The sequence below is a fragment of the Aythya fuligula genome, chromosome 5 (assembly GCF_009819795.1).
Source record: "Aythya fuligula isolate bAytFul2 chromosome 5, bAytFul2.pri, whole genome shotgun sequence".
Taxonomy (NCBI): domain Eukaryota; kingdom Metazoa; phylum Chordata; class Aves; order Anseriformes; family Anatidae; genus Aythya; species Aythya fuligula.
In genome coordinates, this window is record NC_045563.1 from 18,843,338 (window position 1) to 18,863,431 (window position 20,094).

At 51.3% G+C, this 20,094-nt stretch overlaps 1 protein-coding gene across 1 annotated transcript in view; it reads right to left on the bottom strand.

Moving 5' to 3' along the window:
* Nucleotides 1-3,993: 3,993 nt before the first annotated feature.
* The window catches only part of BAHD1 (bromo adjacent homology domain containing 1), a 36,611-nt gene continuing 20,510 nt past the window's right edge, over nt 3,994-20,094 (bottom strand). Inside the window, exons 2-7 of the mRNA XM_032189082.1 lie at nt 17,614-19,266; nt 14,490-14,851; nt 12,748-12,907; nt 11,716-11,792; nt 9,599-9,690; nt 3,994-7,298 (exon numbers count right to left, since the gene is read on the bottom strand). Coding sequence (XP_032044973.1) covers nt 7,109-7,298; nt 9,599-9,690; nt 11,716-11,792; nt 12,748-12,907; nt 14,490-14,851; nt 17,614-19,249 — 2,517 coding nt within the window. The 5' untranslated portion in view covers nt 19,250-19,266 and the 3' untranslated portion in view covers nt 3,994-7,108. The remainder of the gene's footprint in view (nt 7,299-9,598; nt 9,691-11,715; nt 11,793-12,747; nt 12,908-14,489; nt 14,852-17,613; nt 19,267-20,094) is intronic.

Here is a 20,094-nt window from a genome sequence, read left to right on the forward strand (position 1 = left end):
GCACACCGCCTTGCGAACTGTGTTATTTACAGGAGCAGAGAAAACTCAGAGCAACAAAGAAAACTGCTTCTAGCAACCTGCCTGGCGTTTAAGAGATGCTTGCACAGGGGCTGCTTTCTTTTCCCTTTTCTGTGAAGTCAGCGCAGACAAGCAGAGCACTACCTGCAGCGAAGTGTGCGACACGCCTCTCTAAAAACAGAATTAATTTTGGGCAAGGGTCAGGCGGTGCCCAGCCAACACCTGCAGGCATCACCCTGCCCCTCCTGGCTTATTATCATATGCTGTGTGCTTCCCCCGTAGGGTAAACACAAACCAACAGGCTAAGAATTATTGGGCAGCCGAACCCGCTCCAAGCGCTGCTCGTTCCTACAGAGCACTCCAAAGAGGTTTACGGAGATACGAAAATTAAATACAAAGCTGCAGAATAAATGGTGCTTCCACGCAGTGTATTGTGTAAATCCCATTTAAATTGTTTCCTTTATTAAATATCCTTTCCACTTAGAAATGGATTAGCTGCTCTCACTAGAGGCTCCGGCGGAAAAGCCGTCCCATCCCTATAGCAACAAGTGACACGAACGCCACACTTGCTCCCACAACAGCTCCTCAGCCTCGTGTTATCTGCCATCGTGGCATTTCTGATAAATTACTGATTAATTCTGATAATTTCAATAAATTCTGATTAATTACCTCCATCAGCACAGAGCTGTGCTGCAGATTTGTGTCGTGCTGGGGGCTCCTTTGGTGGCCATGCACGCGACCCCGTCCCGTGTCGAATGTGCTGATAGCACAGGTAGGAGTTTTCCAGCAAGGAAGGAAAGACGACTTGCTGGAAAGAAGAGGTGGGTTGGCAGGGGATGCCTGCCCCAAAATCTCCCCCAGGAGCATGCAGAGCTCTTAACCTGTATTTTAGACTAGTGTTTGGAAGAACAAGAGTAATTGAAACAGCACGTGTGCCCTCAACCCACTGTTTGAACACCCTGCTGCCATTACAGGGAGGATTAACTTTAAAAGGGCAGATTTGGCTGAATTTCTGGGGTTTGCAGGAGACCGGAGCAGCGTGGTTCAGCTGGTCCCCACCCTGCAGCCTCCTTTCCCCGGGGCTGAAGGGGATGCGCTACCTTCCTGCTGCTGTCTTCCCGCAGGAGATGCCCTCCAGCACCACCCAACTCGGTATCTCTGGAAAAACAGCTTTGCGGGGTGAGGAAGGGCTTCAGTGGGGACAAACAACACAGGCTGAGCTGGGTTTTTATTCAGGTCTGGGTGCTGCTCGTTGCTTGGCAGCCGCTTGCACAGGACCAAGCCGAGCGCTCCATCGTGTGAACGCCACGGCCGAAATCGCTCCCGTCTCTTGGCTGGGGTGAGCTTTGGCACCGCTACAGCCGGTGACAATTAGCAGCATTCAGGCAGTGGTTAAACACAGCCACAGAGCTTGTGGCTTTTGCTCCAGGTGGGAAGATACTTTGGTAACCGGAGCAGACACCGAGAGCCGCTCTGCTTCTGCTCCAGGGGGATGAAGGCAGCGATGAAGCCCATAGGGAAGCGACTGCAGAAGCTTGTGCCAGGAGCCCCCCGGTGCCTCCCCTGGCAAGGAGCTGCCCCAAAACACAGCCCTGAGCCATGGGGTGACCAGGTGCACCAACACCCCAAGGCTGCAGTGAGCCACCCCTCTTCCTCTGCAGTCCCCTTCTTCTGCACGGATTTTAATTCCCCAGCCTACGTATGCGCTTTGTAATGCCTCCCGCACCTCCAGCACGCTTATCCCAGTGTCAAGCCTCACCCTGCAGGTGGCTGCAGCCCCAAGCACCAAAATCACCCCAGCAGCCCACCTCTGGACACCACGTGTGGAAGCCAGGGCAGATGAAACTTGCAAGGAGCCCGTGCCTGTTACCTTCATCACTGTCGTGAGGGCACAAGAGCCCAAATTCATTCAACGCTAGCCCCAGGAATGCTGGATGCCTTCAGTGCAGCTCCTTGGGTAGCCAATTTCAACAATAAATCAATTTTTCTTCGACGTTAATCACAGCTTTTCAGCTCACTGTGCATGAAGAGCTGGGATAGAAAATTCTTCTCAATTTTTCTTTTATTTTAAACCGACCCCTGGGAGACATCAACACTGCCTGGCAAAGCGCAGCAGCTGTCCAGAGGTGGAGGGCGTGCACAGAGCACATTTTGGCCACGCCACTGCTGATGTCTCAGGGTTTCAGCCCTGGCACTCTACGTGCACTAAGCACAACTTCAAAGTTTCGAGTGGGTCTTTAGCAAAAATCCAGGGTCAGGCACATCACGCCTGCTCACCCCACACTGGCTTGCAAATTTAAATGTCCCAGGATGAGCTCCTTTCTCCCCATGGGAGATAATTCGCAGCTAACTGCACTTCATTATCAAGAAGGTTTTCCCTTTTCAGCCCAAATTTTCTCATTTTTATCCACTCCTCCAGGTTAGTGCTTAACCTTTCCACAGCTCCCCACAGGGAGCAGCATGGTAAGAGGGCTCCTCATTAACGGTGATGGGCAGGGAAATCAAAAAAAGCAAAGATCCTCTGGCAAAAAACAAAACCAAACCCTAATCCCACGAAGATGTCAGACCAGGAACTTAATGGAAATGGGCTAATGAGGCTGGCAGGGCGGCAAGGTGGCTGCTTAAGGTGGTGGGAGCGGTGGCCCTACCTGCGCGCATCCATACCCTGCTCCCACCAACAGGGCAATCTCAAAATCTCCCTTTTGAGGCAACCTTGGGGCTAGAGACGAGTGCAAAACCCCATTGCGCTGCTGCCCTGTGTTTCAAGGCTGCTGTTCCCATGCCCAGCCCATCTGCATTCATGCCACAAACCAGGCTCGCCGCTCACTCCCCTCTCTATAATTAGGAGCTAATCCAGCATTGGTACCAGCCGTCACTTTTTCATCCTGCTCATTTTGTTCCCAGAGCTCATTTCTCCCCCTTCCCAGGCACGCAAGGGTCCAGCTCTAATTAAAACACGGTATTATTTATAGAAATAACCCATTCCAAGGGCCAGCCACCCAGCCAAGAGCTAAACCACGGCTCCTCCCCACTGCTCTGCGCCTGGAGCTCTGTGGATGCAGAGGGCACCAAAACCTGACACCAAATGCCACAATTTTGGGGCGAGCAGCTTTGGCAGCAGCTTTTTGCCGGTGTTTTGCTTGCAGAGCTGCTTCCCACCGCTGTCCAGGCAGAATCATTTTGGCCTTACCCCCAGGACCTGCTGCTTGCTGCAAGCACCCGAGCTCAGCACCTTCAGCCTGCACTCACCTGCGTTCGGATGCACGGAGGGTTTCCGCCAGATCCCGCTCCTCACAGAAGTGCTGACCCCACTGTGTGGCTTCAGGTGGGTTACCTCATTCCTCTCAGTACTTACACCCGCTTGGGATCCCCCTCATGCCTTTTGGGGATGTCCACGGAGGCGATACAGTTTGTTGGACCTGTCCTCAGCATGCATGCATCTGGTGCCGTGGGGCGGGGACGCTGCTGGGCTGGCAGAAATGCTGCCGAGTGGACTGTTGGCTTGTAGAGGTGACGCTCCATGGGGAATGCTTTTCTCAAACCAACCTCTCAAAATGCTCCTAAAGCGCTTCTAAAGCACGGGCTAACACCCCAAGCCTGTGGAGACAGCCTTTGCCACTAACACCTTCCCCTTCTGAAAGGCAGACTTAACTATTCCTATGACAGCAGCTGTTGAGAGCAGACTGGAAATAAAATAAAAAATTCACCCCCCTGGCCGATCCTCCATGCTCTCACTCCGTTTTCACAAGGAGCCTCACCGGTCGTTCATTTCGGGGCTGTGTTCCAGCCAGGATGGGGACCCCGTCCTCCAGGGACAGCCCCAAGCACCAAAGCTCACTCTCCCATCAGCACCCTCCAGGCTCTTCAAGTCCTGCACCCCACAGGTACCCATCCTGAAAAGCTCGGGCAAGAAGAACAACAGCGTTGCACTGATTTTGTTTTCTAAATCAATACGATTTTTCAAATTTATTTTTTAAGAATTACTTCTAATATATCTTTCTCACAGAAGGAGGGTATAGGGAATGTTCTCATTCCATCTGTAAACACTGAAATACAGATCTGGGAAACCAGGGAAGAGACACAAAAAAAGTGCATTTTACAAAATTATCAACTAAAATATATTTTACATGTATTACGTTTCAATTTAAATTCTACCGGCTGCATTTTCAGTTTCAAAAAATATTTCCATATCTAATAGATTAAAAAAGCATGAAATATTTTCATTATGGATAAGACATTTCGATTCATTTACATGCTGTTTGCACAACAGCATAAGCAACCACGTGAATCTCAAACAATGTTCTTGGCCTGAAGCAGGTTCTAACATGAGAAGAGTCGGGATTTGTCCTCTCCGGACACGGAGCAGAGCCCCTTCCAAGCCCAGGGCAAGCGCAACTTCTCTTCTGCCTGGAAAGGAGCCAGGACAAAGGTGGGAGCCGGGGGGGGGGGGGGGAGAGGGGTCAGAAGAAGGAATTTCATCGAGTTACTGTGGTTTCCAAGGCTGGGTTTCAAACCCTTCCCTGACTGTGCAGCAATGCTCAGGGTTGGCCTGGCAAGTGGGTCTTGGAGCATCCTGCGTCCGATGGCACTTGTGCTAGAGGGAGGTGGCTGCAGGCAGCTTGCCTGCTCCGGGCCGGGTGGCAGCAGCGCCCCTGCCGAGGCCAGCACGTGCATTTAGGGCTCCCCGTGTCCTCCCTGGCTGGCACCGTGCGGCCACGGCCCCAGGGCGCAGCTGCTCTGTTCCCCGTGTGCTGGGTGGCCACGATACCCTCTATCGTGATGGGCAGGAGCAGCTCTGCTTCTCCAGCGCCCTCCCACCCAGCAGCAGCAGGGAACACTTTCTCTGACACCTCCTGGCCCCCCTCCCCGTGGCATTTTCGGTCACCCGAGAGCCCCAGCAGCGCTCCCAAATCCTATCCCAGCAGTGCCGCTGCACGGGCAGCCCAGCTGTGTCCTTCCAAGAGACCACCAGTGCCCAAGCTAATTGTTAAGGAGAAATCTGAGCAATTACTTTGACACTAACAGTATCTTGAGGTATCAGGGAGATGCTTCTCCCGTGGATTCTCGCCTACGCACCTAGGGTCAGATGTCCTAGAGCAGGGTGTTTGCCCCTCAGCAAGAACAACGGGGCTTTTCCAGCACCTTCTGCAACACCGAGCAGGAATCGTCCACCAGCAGCAGGGAGACGGGTGCCTTGCTGTCCCCCGTGGTGGGTGCCAGCTCTTGTCATCTCCTCTTACGTCTTCTTCTTCAAGACACGTTCCCCTCTTTGGTATGTAGAGCAAATCTCTGGAGACCTCCTGGTTAACAAGCTATGCCCACGTCACGGATTCAATGCCATGGGGTTTTCCTTCTGGGCGTGCAGCCGCCAGAGCGAGCCGATGCCGCTCCCACCGGGGCAGCAGGCAGTGCAGGTAGCGTCGCTTCCACCGACAGGATGACGTGAAAGCAGTTTCAGTGCTTCCACCATTTAACGTGAGTTCGGAAGCCCCCCCAAAAAGCAGAAAGATGCAGATCCCTAGCTCACGGGAGCGGCTCCAGCCGACGCGGCGTTGCTCCTCATCCTTCCCATTAGTGCAATCTTGACACGGATCCCAGCTTGGCGAGGCTGACTCGGCGGACTCTGTTACACCGTCCTTTGGTTTGCTTTAGGATCAACTCCGACAGCTTGCGTTGAAGATAAACTAAAGTCTATCTAGGATCTATACACGTAAGGCAAGAGGCAAAAAATATTTGCGGGGCGTGGGCTGCATCTGTCAGTGCAAGCCCTTCCCAGTACTCAGGTCCTTTCAGGAGCCACAAAGCCACTTTGGTGAGCTCGCTCGGATGACAGGAGGGGTTTGGAGATGAGGGGAAGCTGCAAGGCAGCACTGGGACAGCTCTGCTGGTGGCTTCAGTGGGACACCCAGGGTTACGACAGTGCCGTAAAAGGGGGCTAAGGAAAAAAAGCCAAAAACCACTCAGAGTGTGTTTGCCATTTCTCCCCCCAGGTGCCTAGCTTCACACTGAAGATGTGGGGTTAAAAGACATTACAGAAAAACAAACTGGGAAGAAAGGAGTAAACCCACTTCTATCGCTACAGCCCTCTGCACCATCAGAGCAAGAGCAATGCTCAGAAGAGAGGAGAAAACGTGGTTTTCACCAACGGAGCCCACTTTGTGTGCTCCCAGCTCCAGAGCAATGCATGCCTGCTGGCAGCGCGCCTTATGGGATGCGTGATCCTTCAGGGAAGGGCACCTAGGACAGATGCATGGCTCTCTGCAATGCCACACTGGGAGGTAAATCCTGCCGGCTCCCTCTCTGCCTCTGAGCTGGAGCAGATTTCCTAGCCTGGCTGCCAAGCCTTAGTCCGGGTGGTGAATCGCAGAACGCCTCTTAAAAAGGTGAGGAGAAGAGAGAGATTAGGAGGGGAAAAAAGGGGCGGGGGGGGGGAGAGGCTACCTCTTCCCCCTGATGGAGCAAAACCAATTCAAGCATGACACAACGCCACTCTGCATCCAGGTAGCTTCAAAAGCAACTGTTGTATTTCGGGGGAGCTCTCGCTCACCAGGAACCTTCCCTCCTCCCTGTGGGACAGAGGAGACTCCTGCGCTCTGCCAAGGAACCGGTCTCAGTCCTCCCACTACACATCAGGGCACGAAAACCACAGAACTATCACAGCTTGATTCATCCAACGCACCACAGCATCCCTCCTGCACCTTCCCACCGTCCCCACCAACGATGGCTCTGGATTCAGCTTACTGGCTTTTATCCCCTACAACCCCCTCCTCCCAATATATGCATCTCTAGATACATATATAGATATAGATTTACATATGCAAGTACCTATATCTATATACATATATTTATTTTATACGTATATATTTTCATTTATGCTTTTAACGAAGTGCTGTGCTTTCAACTGCTGCCTTCCTCCGCAGGGATCTGCTCCCGCGCGTGCTGTTCAATCCGAGGAAAGAGCGCTGGGCGCTCTGCTCTGCAAGCAGCACGAGGTGAGTCGCCACGAGCGCACGCATGTCCCAGGCTGCCAGCCCACCATCGGCTCTCCGGTGCCGCTCGCCCCTCACCGCGGTCCCACTGCAGGGCTGCACTACTGCGGGTTCTTCAGGATGCGCCCGTGTCTGAAGTCGTAGACGTGACGACAGAGGAAAACCAGCTCGGGGTCAGTGTCCTCGGGCACCTTGCGGTGCAGAGGCGTGGAGTACTCTTCCGAGGGAGGAACCATAATGGTTTTCCTGCCAGGGATCCCTTCGACTCGACGCTTTGCCAAGGCACAAAATCTGCAACGCAACGACATTGGAAGAGTTAGTGTGGACTCCCTTCATCTCTCACCACACAATTTTCACTGTTTGTGTCAGTCTTTCTAACTGGAGACCATGAGCGTGGCTGCCCAAGGATAAGGAGCATGGGGAGCTGTCACCTTTGCTCAATAGGGTGACACAGCTCTCGCTTTTGATCCTACACCGAACTGTACAAAGTGGTTTTGCTCTCTACACTGGCAGGTTCCACACAGTATGAAAGATGATTGCAATTAATCCACCTTGTTGTTACTACTTTGGCCTTGTTTTTGTTAATTAGCCCTGGAAAAGTCTTATACATCAGGGCATTGGATGGACACAAAGGGGCTGGGTACGATGAGGGCAGGGTCAGACACAGCTTTTCAAACTAACTGTGCCTGTTACAGGCAAATAAACAGTACCTCCTGCAACATTTTAGAGCCACCCACAACTCCCCGAGTAAGTGACAAGGCTTTCTGTCTAGAAGAAAACATTTGTCTAGCCGAGCTGCACTCCAACATTTTGCCTAACAGGCATCCACACAAAGTCAGGTGCACAAAACAGCAAAGAGCTGGCTTCAGGTCACAGAATCATTAAGGTTGGGAAAGGGCTCCAAGATCATCTGTCCAACCATCCCCCTACCACCACCATCACCCATTAAATCAGGTCCCCATGACTGAATGCCCCGTGCACCTACTAGGGTGATCCTGGAGGAGCTCAGACAAGCTCCTGAGACAACCTCTAACAAAAAAGAACATCATTTTGTGAGCACTCAAGCCAGTTCAGCTTCACGCCAAACACTGGATATGTGCATGTTCCTTACACATGCATGTTTCAAACACCAACCGTGCTACCTGCATCTAGGCTGAAGAAGCTGCCTGCAGCATGGCAAGTCACACAGCCTGGCTGTGGTCAGGGATAAACCTGCCGAGTCTTTCACACCAGGTAAGAGTAACAAGAAAGCAACAGCTTCATGCCATCAACTGCACTAGCACTTCTCGGATTCTTATCCAGAGCAAGAAAATCCCCTGTTCTAGGTGCTCAGCTGTTCCTGTCCAGGATACATTAATAACCCTTTTGCAAAAGCCTATGGTACAGACTAGATTTTGCAGCCTGCATTAGTAAATCCTTTGGGTAAAAGTGTCCAAGGACAAAAGCCATCTCACAGCTGATCAGAGCTAGCTCGAGCAGTCCACAACACCTAAATCACTTAAGAGCTACTTCTTGGCTTCTGAAAACCTTTATGTCTTTGTCAGACTCCCGCACAGGCAAAGGATGAATTCAGGATGCCTTCAGGGAACTTAGCTCAAAGGTAACCTTACCCACAGCAGCACACACACAAAAAAACCCTGCCAACAGCTGTTCCAGAAGAGCAAACTGTTAGGAGTGAAATAAGCTGTTTGAGTCCAAAGCCCTAGGTTGGTTTTTAGTTTTCAAAAGAAAGAACAAAATTTAGTTTAAAATGAGTTTGGAAAAGTTTGGTTTTAGAAATTCAAACAGCGTAGCCTTAGGCTAGGAGCAGGAGGACAAAGAAGAGAGCTGCAGGACTTAAACATGCCCTCTGTGGTAAGACTCCAAAGTCAACAACATACATGTACAGCCAGCAAAACTGAAGACATTTCAAGCACTATTTTGCGTTACGGACTTGTGTGCCCATTCAATCCCTGTTTCCGTTCTGCTCTGCTCATCCATACAGCCAAGGATGGCAAAATGGAATATGGATGCTCTGAAATTCTTACTGACCGAGTTTCCATTCAACCAGCACAAGTTTAGCTGTAAGTGCTTTAGTCACTACTCCAAGCGACCCAGAACACCCAAATCTGCAGGCACGACTGCTAGGATCCAGTAGCAACACTGACAAAAGCTGATCATCAGGCATTTGAGCTAACTAGGACATCCATATACCAGAGAGACCACCATATAAGATGATTTCCAGCCTTGCTCAGTTTGAATTTACCACTGAACTAGGTCCATCGTTATGGGTTTTCCTGCACTGTCCTCTGACAGACGTCCACATGCTGTGGTACCAAGATCATACAAGTACAAACATTTGTAAGCCCCTTAAAGCATATCTCATACACAAAACGATGAGATATGTAATGAGCCTGGCGTGGAAGAAGTGCTCCCAGACCCCAATACCAAACTTGTATGGAGAGTGAGTGCAGCTCATCCAGCTCCACCTGGACCAAAGCTTGTAGGGCAGGGGAGGTTCTGCTGGGTGATGGCTGGAAATGGAAAGAGTGACAAGAGCTGGAGACAGACACAGGTCTCAGGAACAGCAGCAAGTTAAGAGCACCACCTACCTGCAGTACTCTGCAAAGGTCAGCACGTAGCACTTCTCCTCTATGCAGGCAACACTGTTTTCGTCCTGATGCCGGGATGCAAAGATCTCATTCTGCGAGAGAAGGAAGGAGGAGGTCACCCAGCTGGCCAGGAGCTGCAGGGAGGCAGGGCCAGCCCCACTCCTTCACCCATCACCTCAAAGAGAAGGCTATCACAGCATGCTCATAGCAGGTGCTCTTTAGAGCCAGTATTTCAAATAAGTCAGACACTTTGCAGGTGTCTTGTGGCCCTGCAAGAGGTTGCTTTTGCTCCAGCTTATCCTAAACCTGACTTTGTACAGGGTCCACAAGAAAGGAGCCTTCAGACCACATGCAGAAAACCCGGTGGGCAATGCTTCTGCAGGCAGGAGGTTGAACCCACACGTTCCTCTGAGCTCCTAGGGATGAGGGATGTTCTTCATTTGTGTCCCTTTCCTGTGCTGGAAACCCTTCCCGTTCATTTGTACAACTAAGAGTAGAAACAGAGTTTGAATAGCACTTTGCTGTCTTACCTAATGGCCTGTGACACACACTCAGAGTCTTTCTAATCCATTTCTATATCAAAGATAAAGCAACCCATTCCTTTGCTACCATTTCTTCATCCTAATCCAATTTAAAAGGCTGTTTTAGTGAGGGAAGTAGCAATAGCCTCTTCTCCCAGGGTAATTTAGGAAACTTGGCTCTGTAGCAGGCAGGATTGGTTAGACACGGGGCAACCCAGACGGAGCCGTTTTAAAGAATTTCAGATGTGGTTAGATCAGCAGGGATGATCTGTAGTAATACAGATGCTCTGCACAAGGCTGGAAGCGTTACCTGCAGGCTTTGCTTCTGCTCACAGCCCCAGGGAAGCAGGCTGGAAGGGAAGACTCAAACCAGGGTCACCATTTGGGGCCAGGCTTAATCAGAGAAACTGAAAATGCCACACCTCGCTTCTGCACGTTGAGGTTTTGGTCTACTCCTTACATCAAAATGATCTGAGTCATCTTTGGCAAGCCCATCGCAGTTACTCAGCCCACATGGCAATCTCTCATTTCAAGGCTTGTATAATTAAGCAGGTGTGCAGAAAAGTGGCTCAGTTCCTCCTAACCAGACTACTGGCTCTCTCCCTACACTAAAATTCAACTGGATGCATTCTCGCTTCATTTACAGACCAGGAAGCTATGAGGTAGCATATTTTGGTTTAGAAACTCCTCTCTGCCCTGCAAGTCAGGCAGGTACAATTCCCTGGCTGTTCTCCAGTCCTGTTCTCTCACACCATTACAATTTTATTTAAATGAAAAAAGGCATCAAGGATTTCAATGGGTTGAAAACAGCAGTAAATTCTTCCTTCCTGGTTTAAAAACAGCGTGTTCTGCCACCCAACACTAGTCCAAGCAAAGCAGAACAAGGCATGAAGTCATAGTGATTCACACATTTTTCTTCTTAGAAGTGAACTCTATTAACTCTGGCACAACATCCTCAAATCAGTCCAGTTCTTGTCATAAATTTAAACAGGGGTGGATGATGCATCCGCATTTCTGCACAAAACAAACACATTTCCAGAGCCGAAGAAGCAGATTCAGGGATTTTTATGATAAAAAGGCACCACGTGACTTATCTACTCAGACATCCTGCATAATCAAAATTGCAGAATTTCAGTGGGAGTTTCTGCATCAAGCGCCACGTTTCGGTGTGAATCAGAAAACCCTTTTCAGAGAGGCTCCTCATCCTGATTCAATATAAACTCACTCCTCCTTACTCCTAAAGCAGAAGTCAAAACAAGTTTTCACTTAACGCTCAGGATTTTCTCCGATTAAGCAGAGAAACATTAAAATTTACCAGAGGCAGCCACGAGAAAGACGCAGCAGCTTCTGTCACAGCCCAGAGCTTCCACATACGACAGCAGACCGGGGAAAACCCGTGGGTAGGGCAGCGCCGCTCCGCACATCTGGCAACAGCTGCGCCGCCGCCAAGAGACAGCTCCGTTTTCCTCCACACGGCAGCTCAGCCCCCTAAGTTTGAGGCCACCCAGGCATGCAGGAGGATCCTCAGGCTAATCCCCTCTTCTCACAAAAATATAGACGTGCCCCGGCCTCTAGTTTCGCGTCCGGGTGGCTCACCTGGTGCATACTGGGGTTACGGCCTCCCTGAGTGTGCTCCGGTCTGTAATACCACAGGAGGCTCATCATCAGCTCCCCTGCAAGAAGATTTATTGCAGAATGTCAAGGCTCAGTGCTGTCACAGTGTTTTCCCACTAATATCCAGCTTCCTCCCTTTCATTTCCATGGCGCTCGTGTAGAGGCAGCTGTGCCGTGATAAATATTTCATGCTGAACTAGGTGTCCTTTTGTTACAGCAAGGAGCTGCACCGAGTCAGTCACGTTGCTTTCCCATCACACCTTCACCCCCTTCTACTTGCATTACATTGTCACAAAGAGGTGGGCTACACACAAAAATCAAGCATTTCCCTAAAAAAAAAAAAAAGTTTCCATTGCAGCTTGGGGTTGGAGGAGATCCTCATCCAAAGCTTGCAGCGTGACCTCCCACATCACCACCAGAATCGCTATTGCTGGATGGCACGACCGAGCCTGGCCTCACCACACACTATTACTTTTTACAAAATACTTTTTTTTTTTGCCCTTCTTCCTTTTAAGCAAGAGCTGCACTTTGCAACACTTGACACGGCTTCCTATGCTCAGCCCTCAGCAGGCAGATTCAGGACCTGAACACCAAAAGCACACTGCTCCCATCCCCGCCCCTACTCGGGTGCTATCAGAGCCTCTGCAGATAAGCCGTGCTCCACACCAACTCCCTGCCCACGTGTCTGCTGGCGTTTGAGTAAACAGCAGCTCCCCAGATGTTTGCTGCAATGGAATAATAAAGGAGATCATTGCTAAGATGTGCACTTGGCTGATATTATGTGCTTTCACGACCAGGAAGATTTTGATTAGCAGTCCCAGGCTAGTGATTAAAGAGCATTTCAGCTCCTGGAACAGTCTGAACAAAACCCACGGAGCTTATCTCCTCCCCTGTCACCCAACCTGGCAGCAGCGGAGTAGCCTAACGAGCCTGCAGCTCTTCCGAGATCCGTCGCCTCCCCAGTTCCTCATCTGTCAAGCAGGGAAGCAAAAACGTACTCTTTTGGCACAGTACCTGTTTTGGGGTCTTCCCACAGAGCCGATATCTTCGCAACGTACGGCATCGATTTCTTCCTGGGTCCTGATTTCAAGAGGACGGTGTCTCGTACCCGGATAATCTCCCCGTCTCTCTCCACAGCCTGATAGCTCTTGCGAACAGCTGGCTCAGGTTCATTCTACAGCATTGGCACACAGAAGAAAAAGCAGCCCAAGCATACAGGCAAAAAGTTAGTTTATTGTTTGCTGTCTCGATCCAAAAATTCTCTGGTCCTGCTGTGAACTAAAAGCTCTCAGTAGGCTTAGACAAGTTAAGTGCTTCCACTCCAAGAGAAGTCATCACCATAAGACCGCCCCCGGCATCCCTTTTCCCACTGTGTTGGTTTACGAAGGCAAAGACCAGGCCAAAATAACTACTCGGGGCATTCCTAGGTGAAGAAAGTTCAGTAGGGAATAGCATCCAAGTGCTTGCAGGTCATTTGTGGCCACCGTTTTCAAACAGAACATGAGATAAAGCACAACTATTCCTCCTGTGTTGTGCTGGCAGGAAGGAACAGCTCACCAACCGGACAGCAAGTCTCACAAAAGCATGCATCTGTGAAATTAATACTCTTATTTCAAATTAAACCAAGAACAATTGCTCCTTCAATTCCGCAAAAAGACCCTCCTTCAGAGAAACCACCACTTTATCTGCCTACTTGTGCATTTTCTTCATATCTGAAGGCACTGGAAGCTAGGTGTATTTTGAATGCTCTGTGCTTCTTTGATATAAACATCGAAAGAAAGCAAATAAAAAATGAAATATTTCACACGAACAAGGCAGGCAGCAGCAGCGAGGCAGCGGCGTAAAGCTTTCTGTAACAAGGCTGCTGGCATTTCCTTAGCACCTGCTCATGTTACAAAAGGATTGCTTTTAGGACCGTGAGCTTTATTTTTTAATTTTTGCTCTGAAAACTGAGTTCAGAATGCCCAAGCAGGATGGGTTTAGCCTTCTGCCAGATTGTCCAAGCAAAATGGGAAGCATTCTGTGCAGGGACTTCAGGAGATTCATGGTGTGCTGCCCCTCTTAACATGTCACAGCGTGAGTGAGGGGTGAAAGAGGCCCATCTCCAGCTTCCACAGGCTTTGTCCTCCTACAGCCCTTGCTACCTGTATGCAGCTCTGAGAGCTGAAACTACAAACCTGGGTGATGCTCACAGCAGCTCAAGGTTGTGCCATCACACCAAGTGGCATCACAGATGTGTCTGCCCAGGCCATGGCTCTCCTTACTGCTGACGTTTACTGAACAAGCTTACAGGAGCTACCTTTGGACAACAGATCTTAGAGCAAGGCTAAACCATCCCTTATTTTCTCAGTGTTGACCTAACCCAGGAGGAAGAAGCTGGAGATGATCTCTGTAAGACGGACTCATGGGTGCCACCCTCATAAATGCCAGAGTGTTCATCACCACAGCATTTCGGCTGATGCCAGCACAGGAGCAGCAGGTTTTCCTTCCTTTCCAAACCTCCCGTCACGCAAGGCAATGCAGGGTGTGCGAGAAAAACAGAGCCAACAGCCTGGCCTCAAAGCCCAGCCAAAGGGCTGCTGACTCACAACATGTCCAGGAGGTTTTAGAAGACATCAAGCGACCACCTTTACCTTGGAGCAAGACCCCAAACCTCTATGACCTCAGTAATATGAAGATGCTCAAATGGATTTGGAGAAAAAGAGATGAGGAAAACAACAAAACGAACAAGAAATCCGTGCTCCACAGACACCTACCACGACGTAGACGGCCTTCTCGCAGGCTGTGCCGACGGGTATCCAGCCGTTGGTGGCCCGTCGCCGGCTGATGCGCTGCTGCTTTGGGTGGCCGTGGCCGCCCGCCGCCTTGCTGTCGGAGGCGTGGAGGCAGCCCGTGGTGTTTCGGAGGCCGGATTTGGAGCCGCTGGGAGGCTTGGAGCTCTGTGGACATTCCCGGGCCATGGTCTGAGGGTCGGAGTTGGGGGTCTGCAGGTGAGGAACGGGTTCTGCAGCTGGCGGCACGCTGGGTACAGGGCATCCTGAGAGCGGGTGGGCAGGCGACGCGGGGTGCCCTGCCACGGGGATTGTGAGGTTCAGCTGGTCCAGAGACTTGCAGCCTTCTATGAGAAGGGAAGGAAAAGAGGCACGAATGTCATTTGAAATACAAGAGGACTACACAACCAGGACTGTCCCAAAGCACCACCACCGTCCCCCGAAATTCTCTTTATTGCATTACAGCAGCGAAGCCCCTTCGCGTCGTAATTTCATTTTGCACCGTCACAGGATTCTAGAAGCGAAGATGTTTTTAAGCCTGTGATCCTCCAGTATGTTGTTGCTGATGACACTGCACTACAACAAACCCCTCTGAAATCCCCCCAAGTCCTGCCAGCCAGTAACACACATCAGACTGGCCAGCGTCCAAAGCGCTCCAGCCTGTCGATATGCATAAAGGAAATAAAAGGCTTATCGGAGTGATGGGAGGGATTAAACCACGGCAGTGGCAGAAGCCAGCTTCTTTCCAGAAGCTGAATTCAAGTAATTGGGGGAAAAATGAGAAGATTCTCCAAATTAACTCCAGAAATACGAAAAAACGTGGATCAAAACTGCGTGAAACGATGCATGAGGCTGCCTTCAGCAAAACCGCGCCCCCAGGGCAGAAGCAGTGACCACGACAGGTAACTCGGCTGCTGCTGCCTCTCAGAAGCAGCCTGGAACACCTACAGATGTCCTAAAACAAGCCCCAAAACCAGGCTGAGGCCAAGAAAAGAGCAAGTGTGGTCTATTTTACCTTGTGTCAGCAGGAAGACAACCCCCAGACTGAGACATCATCCCTAACCCCTATCATAACCCCTAACTCATCCCTAACCCCTGCATCCGAAGGCACGCTTTTAGTGGTGACTGAAAGAGCAGCTGAGGGCAACCTCCAAGAGATGCCTCCAGCCTAGAACGTGACCTAGCAGGTCTGCGGGAGCACGCTGCTGCACAACAGAGAGCTGCTAAAGAACATAAAAAGGTAATAAAAGCCATGAAGTCACCGAGCTCCGGCTGAATAATGGACGAGATCCCCCTGCAAGAAGGGGAAATCGGCCTCCCTCCCTACCAGGGCTGCACCGAAGCTAGCGCTGAACCGCAGACCTGAGGGCTGCTGTGGGCATCCTTGGGGTTTGCTGACCCCGAGCAGCAGATGCTGAAGCAACTTTGCTGGTGAGACGTCAGGGTGTGAGTTCAGGAATCCCCACAGGACCCATGGAGCAGTGAACTACCTCTTCCCTGAATCCCCTCTCCCCTGTTTTGCTCACAAGAGGCTGCAACTCGAACACGCCACCTGAGACAGATCCGCCCCGTGTCACGCACCGTGTTGGATCCCCTCGTACCGACGCTCTCAGATGGGAGCCTGGCGCTTCCAACCGAGTAATCCTTGAATTCCCTAAACTAACCCACTTGAGGGGAGGATGAAATTTCAGAGGCAGACCTATAAAAACCACCTCCTAAGCACAAACTCCTGTTAATATGCTGGGAGAGCTCCTTCAGCCTGCAGAACAAAGTCTAAATTATTCTGATGCGGAGACTTTTAAACCCGAGCTGCTCACAGGAAGGAACGAGAGCCCGTGAAGCATTTACACGTGCAGGAGGCTTTAACCCAGAACGGGCTGCGTCCAAAAATGTGCTACAGCAGGAAAGGATCCTGCTGCCTGCTAATCCACGTTGGGAAAAGCTCAGAGCAGCGGGGTGACACATCGCTGGTAAACACACACCCTGCAACTGCCAGCTCTGCGAGAAGCCACCGGGCTTGCAGGGAAGGCTGAACTCGGAAAAAAGCCCCTCTGCTTACTGGGAATCGGAGGCAGCAGCATGCAAAATGTTGAAGAAAAAAACGAAGCAGGCTGGCATGACCCGGGGGCACCAGGCAGGGAGGTGTCAGACGAGAACACGCTGCCGAGCTGGTTGTCTTGGGATCGAAAGGGCATCGAAGCTGCGAGGGAACGCCGCCTGGCCCCTGCCGTAGGAAGCAGCACTACGACAGCGGAGATATTTAGGGAAAATGGAAATTATTAACCACGTGCCCGTGGTTAGGTGAAATGCTAACGCTTACACCCCCAGCAGCCGAGCAGCAGCTCTGCCTGCACAGCACACCGTTTGGAAGCAGCAGCAGTGCATTGCTTGGTGACTTTCACCAACTACCCCACCCTTCCACTGCCATTCACCCCATTTCGGGGCCTGATTTTTCCAGTTGAATAGCAAACAAGAGCACCGCTATCCGCCAAAGCGACGACCTACCAGCACTTACATCACTGCAAAGAAATTCAAGCATCGGTCCAACCAGTAGACTCAAACTGAATCATGGCTCAGCCCTGCCAGATCAGATCGAATGAAACCTTAAAAGACTGCATCCCCTGAGCAGCTTTTACTGGGAAGAGTCTGACAACCGAGGCAGCGCTTGCTTCTTTGCGCTGCTCTGCCAGGATGCTTCGGTTGTGAGAGTAGGCTTTTGGGACGGGATGGGCAACGCAGCCTGACGTGTTTCAGGCCCTCTGCTCAGCAGCAGACAGCGAGAAGCCTTGCAGAGCATCTAGGAACCGAAACCACGCATTTTACACCGGGCAAAGCAGTCAGCTCCAGCATAACAAGCCCTCGGTCACCTCCTTCCTGCCTAGATTCTTTCAGCGCTTCCACGCTTTCCACACCAGTCAGATTTTCAAGGGGCTTTTTAGCCTTTCTGGGCTAAAACTGGGGGAAAGGGAGGTGAAACACGGATTTCTTTCCAATCCCAAGCTTTGAGGAACCGCGAGACACCTCCAGCAGCCACTGAGCAAAAAAGCAAAGAGCAGCCCTCTTCTCCTAGGAACGCCAACCGAGATGTTGCTCACACTTTGCACCTTACCTGCTGCAAAAGGCATTTTGTAGGGGTAGCTGTTCCGTCCCGCATGCACGCTGCTGATCCTGCCCTCCGGCACGTGCACGACGCCGCAGATGCTGTAGCTGTTAATAGCCGTCCCTTCCCCACAGCAGTACGGGGAGCTGCACCAGTGGAGGGGCTGGAAATGAGCACCCGATGGCAAGGAGCCCGGCGATACCAAGAGCCCCTCACAGGTCGCAGACTGCGAAAGCTCATCCTTGGGGTAAACTGAGCAGTGAGAGTAGCCACTGTATCCACTTTGGCCATAACAAACGTAAAACCCGTTCAACGGAGTCAGATCCGAGGACTCATAGAGACATCCACAATCCGTGTGATTCCCGGGAACGGGCAAGGGAGGGAACTGCTGCACGGGAAAGGAAGGCTGATGGAATTCCTGCTTGGGAGTTGGGGATTTCTCTCCGGGTCTTCCGTACTCAGGCTTCATGGAAGCTTGTCCACCCATGAGCAAAGGCAGTCTGTGGTAGAAGCTCTCTGTGCTAGCATAGGAGCTAGAGAGGGATTCGTAAGGGACAGGTTCAGCCGTCCTGTAGAGCCTAGAGGAGTCCCGCTGCTCTGCTTTCCCGAAAGTGCCCAGGGTGAGCCCCCGCCAGCCATGCTGCCCTTCCATTTTCAAGCTCGCCGCTTCCTTTTTGGACTTGACGCAATTCTTCCGACTAGCTTTGGCCCACTTGAGCGTAGATTTTGAACAGTGGTTCTCGGACTTGCCCTCCCCGTCCGATTTACTCCTCTGCTTCAGGGGCTGGTCCTTCTCGTGGGTCAGCTTCAGAAAGGCCACAGCATTCAGGCTGGCCAATCTCTTTGGGGTGGGATGATAGGGGACGGTACCATCCTCCCTCTTTGTCCCATCATCAAAGACCTCATCCAGCGAATGCTCACAGCTATTGCATTTCTGACTGGGCTCATGGCGGTTTTTGCCTTTACCTGTTTTCACAGCCGGTTTCTCCAAGGCAGACCAGTTGTCACCAGCTTTGCAATGCAAGCTCTTGACCGTACAGTCTCCAGAGGCTTTGGCAGAATCCCTCCGACAGCGCCTGCCAGACAGCAAGCCATCGTCCCGCTCAAAAAGCAGATTGTTCACAGCCTCCGCGTTCAGCGAGGCCAGCCTACGCTTCCTGGGCTCCGAAGGAGCGGTGTCAAGGTCTTCGTCTGTCCCCGGATAAGTTATTGTGCACTTTTCCCCAGAGGAATCACTCTTCCCCGCTCCCATGGGCTTCACTTGTTCAGCAAAAAAGGTAGGTCCCAAGCCCTCCACCCAGCTGGGAAGGTCCTTCTTTTTGCAGCTCTGCGTCTCCTTCGACAGAGATCCGGCCACATCCTCCAGCCTGGTGAGGAGCACTTTGCAGGTCTTTTTGTTCACCGAAGGGAGCAGGCGTCTGCGCAGCGGGTACGTCTTGCGGACTTCCTGCAAGTTCTTGCTTTTGTTCGGCCCCGCAAACCCACTGGGCCCGTTGGTGCTTTCGGTGCCATCCCCGTCCCTCTGCTCACCGCCCTCTGCCCGTGTCCTGTCCATCTTCCCGCTGCCTGGGGGGGACGAAGCCTGGCCAGCAGAACCAGCTGGATGCTTCAGAAGGAAAAGTTGTTTCTTCCGGGCATGCGTCATAGGATCAATGTCCAATCCTGAGAACGAAGAGAGAAAAAAAAAAAACATCTGTTAATAGCACTGAGAGGGATCCACCTCCTCACGAAGCACCGGCTGCCGGTTAGGAAACACTCGGGCCAGCTTGTTGCTGCACAGAGCCGAGTCTTTTTGGGTGACGGCCAGTTAAGCCAATTAGGAGACAGGATGCAATGCACTGCGGTTTAATATTAAGCCCTAGAACATGGCAGTAATTAAAGGCGAGGTGGTGATGGCAAGTGTCACAGCAGCCAGGAAACCGGGATTTATCCAGAAAGTTGTTTCGCCAGCTCCCAGCCCAAACGCATTCCCCGCTAAGCCGATGCTGTCTCTACCACGTTACAAACTCTCATTGCATCTACCAAAGCTCATCCGAATCCCGGTCCAGGGTAGGCACAGAAATAAATGCCAGGTATGTGACTGCTTGCGTGTTGGTACAGGCAGGCTGCTTCACTGTCGTTTTCTGAAACAATTAGACAGAAGAAAAACAAAAAAAAAGTCCACCTACTCACATAAAAAGTAAACTTGGGTCTATTAGGTGGAGATCTGCCAACGCTAATAAAATAAATACATGCAAATCCCTATACAGGTTAGGACCTGGCTACCTGGTGCTGCTGTCATTCCCCACAATCGCGTTTTGTAAAAGCTGCGGACTCCCAACGACCCGATCACCGCGTCTGGCAGAGGCTCGAGCAGGCTCTCAAAAAGAGGAAAGGGATTACTTAGCCGTGTCATCCCTGACTTTCCATCTAGATGGTATGCCAGGACACCGTTAAAACCGACACAAATGTCCAAAACACAAGAAGGAAGAGATAAGCATCTGCCTGTGA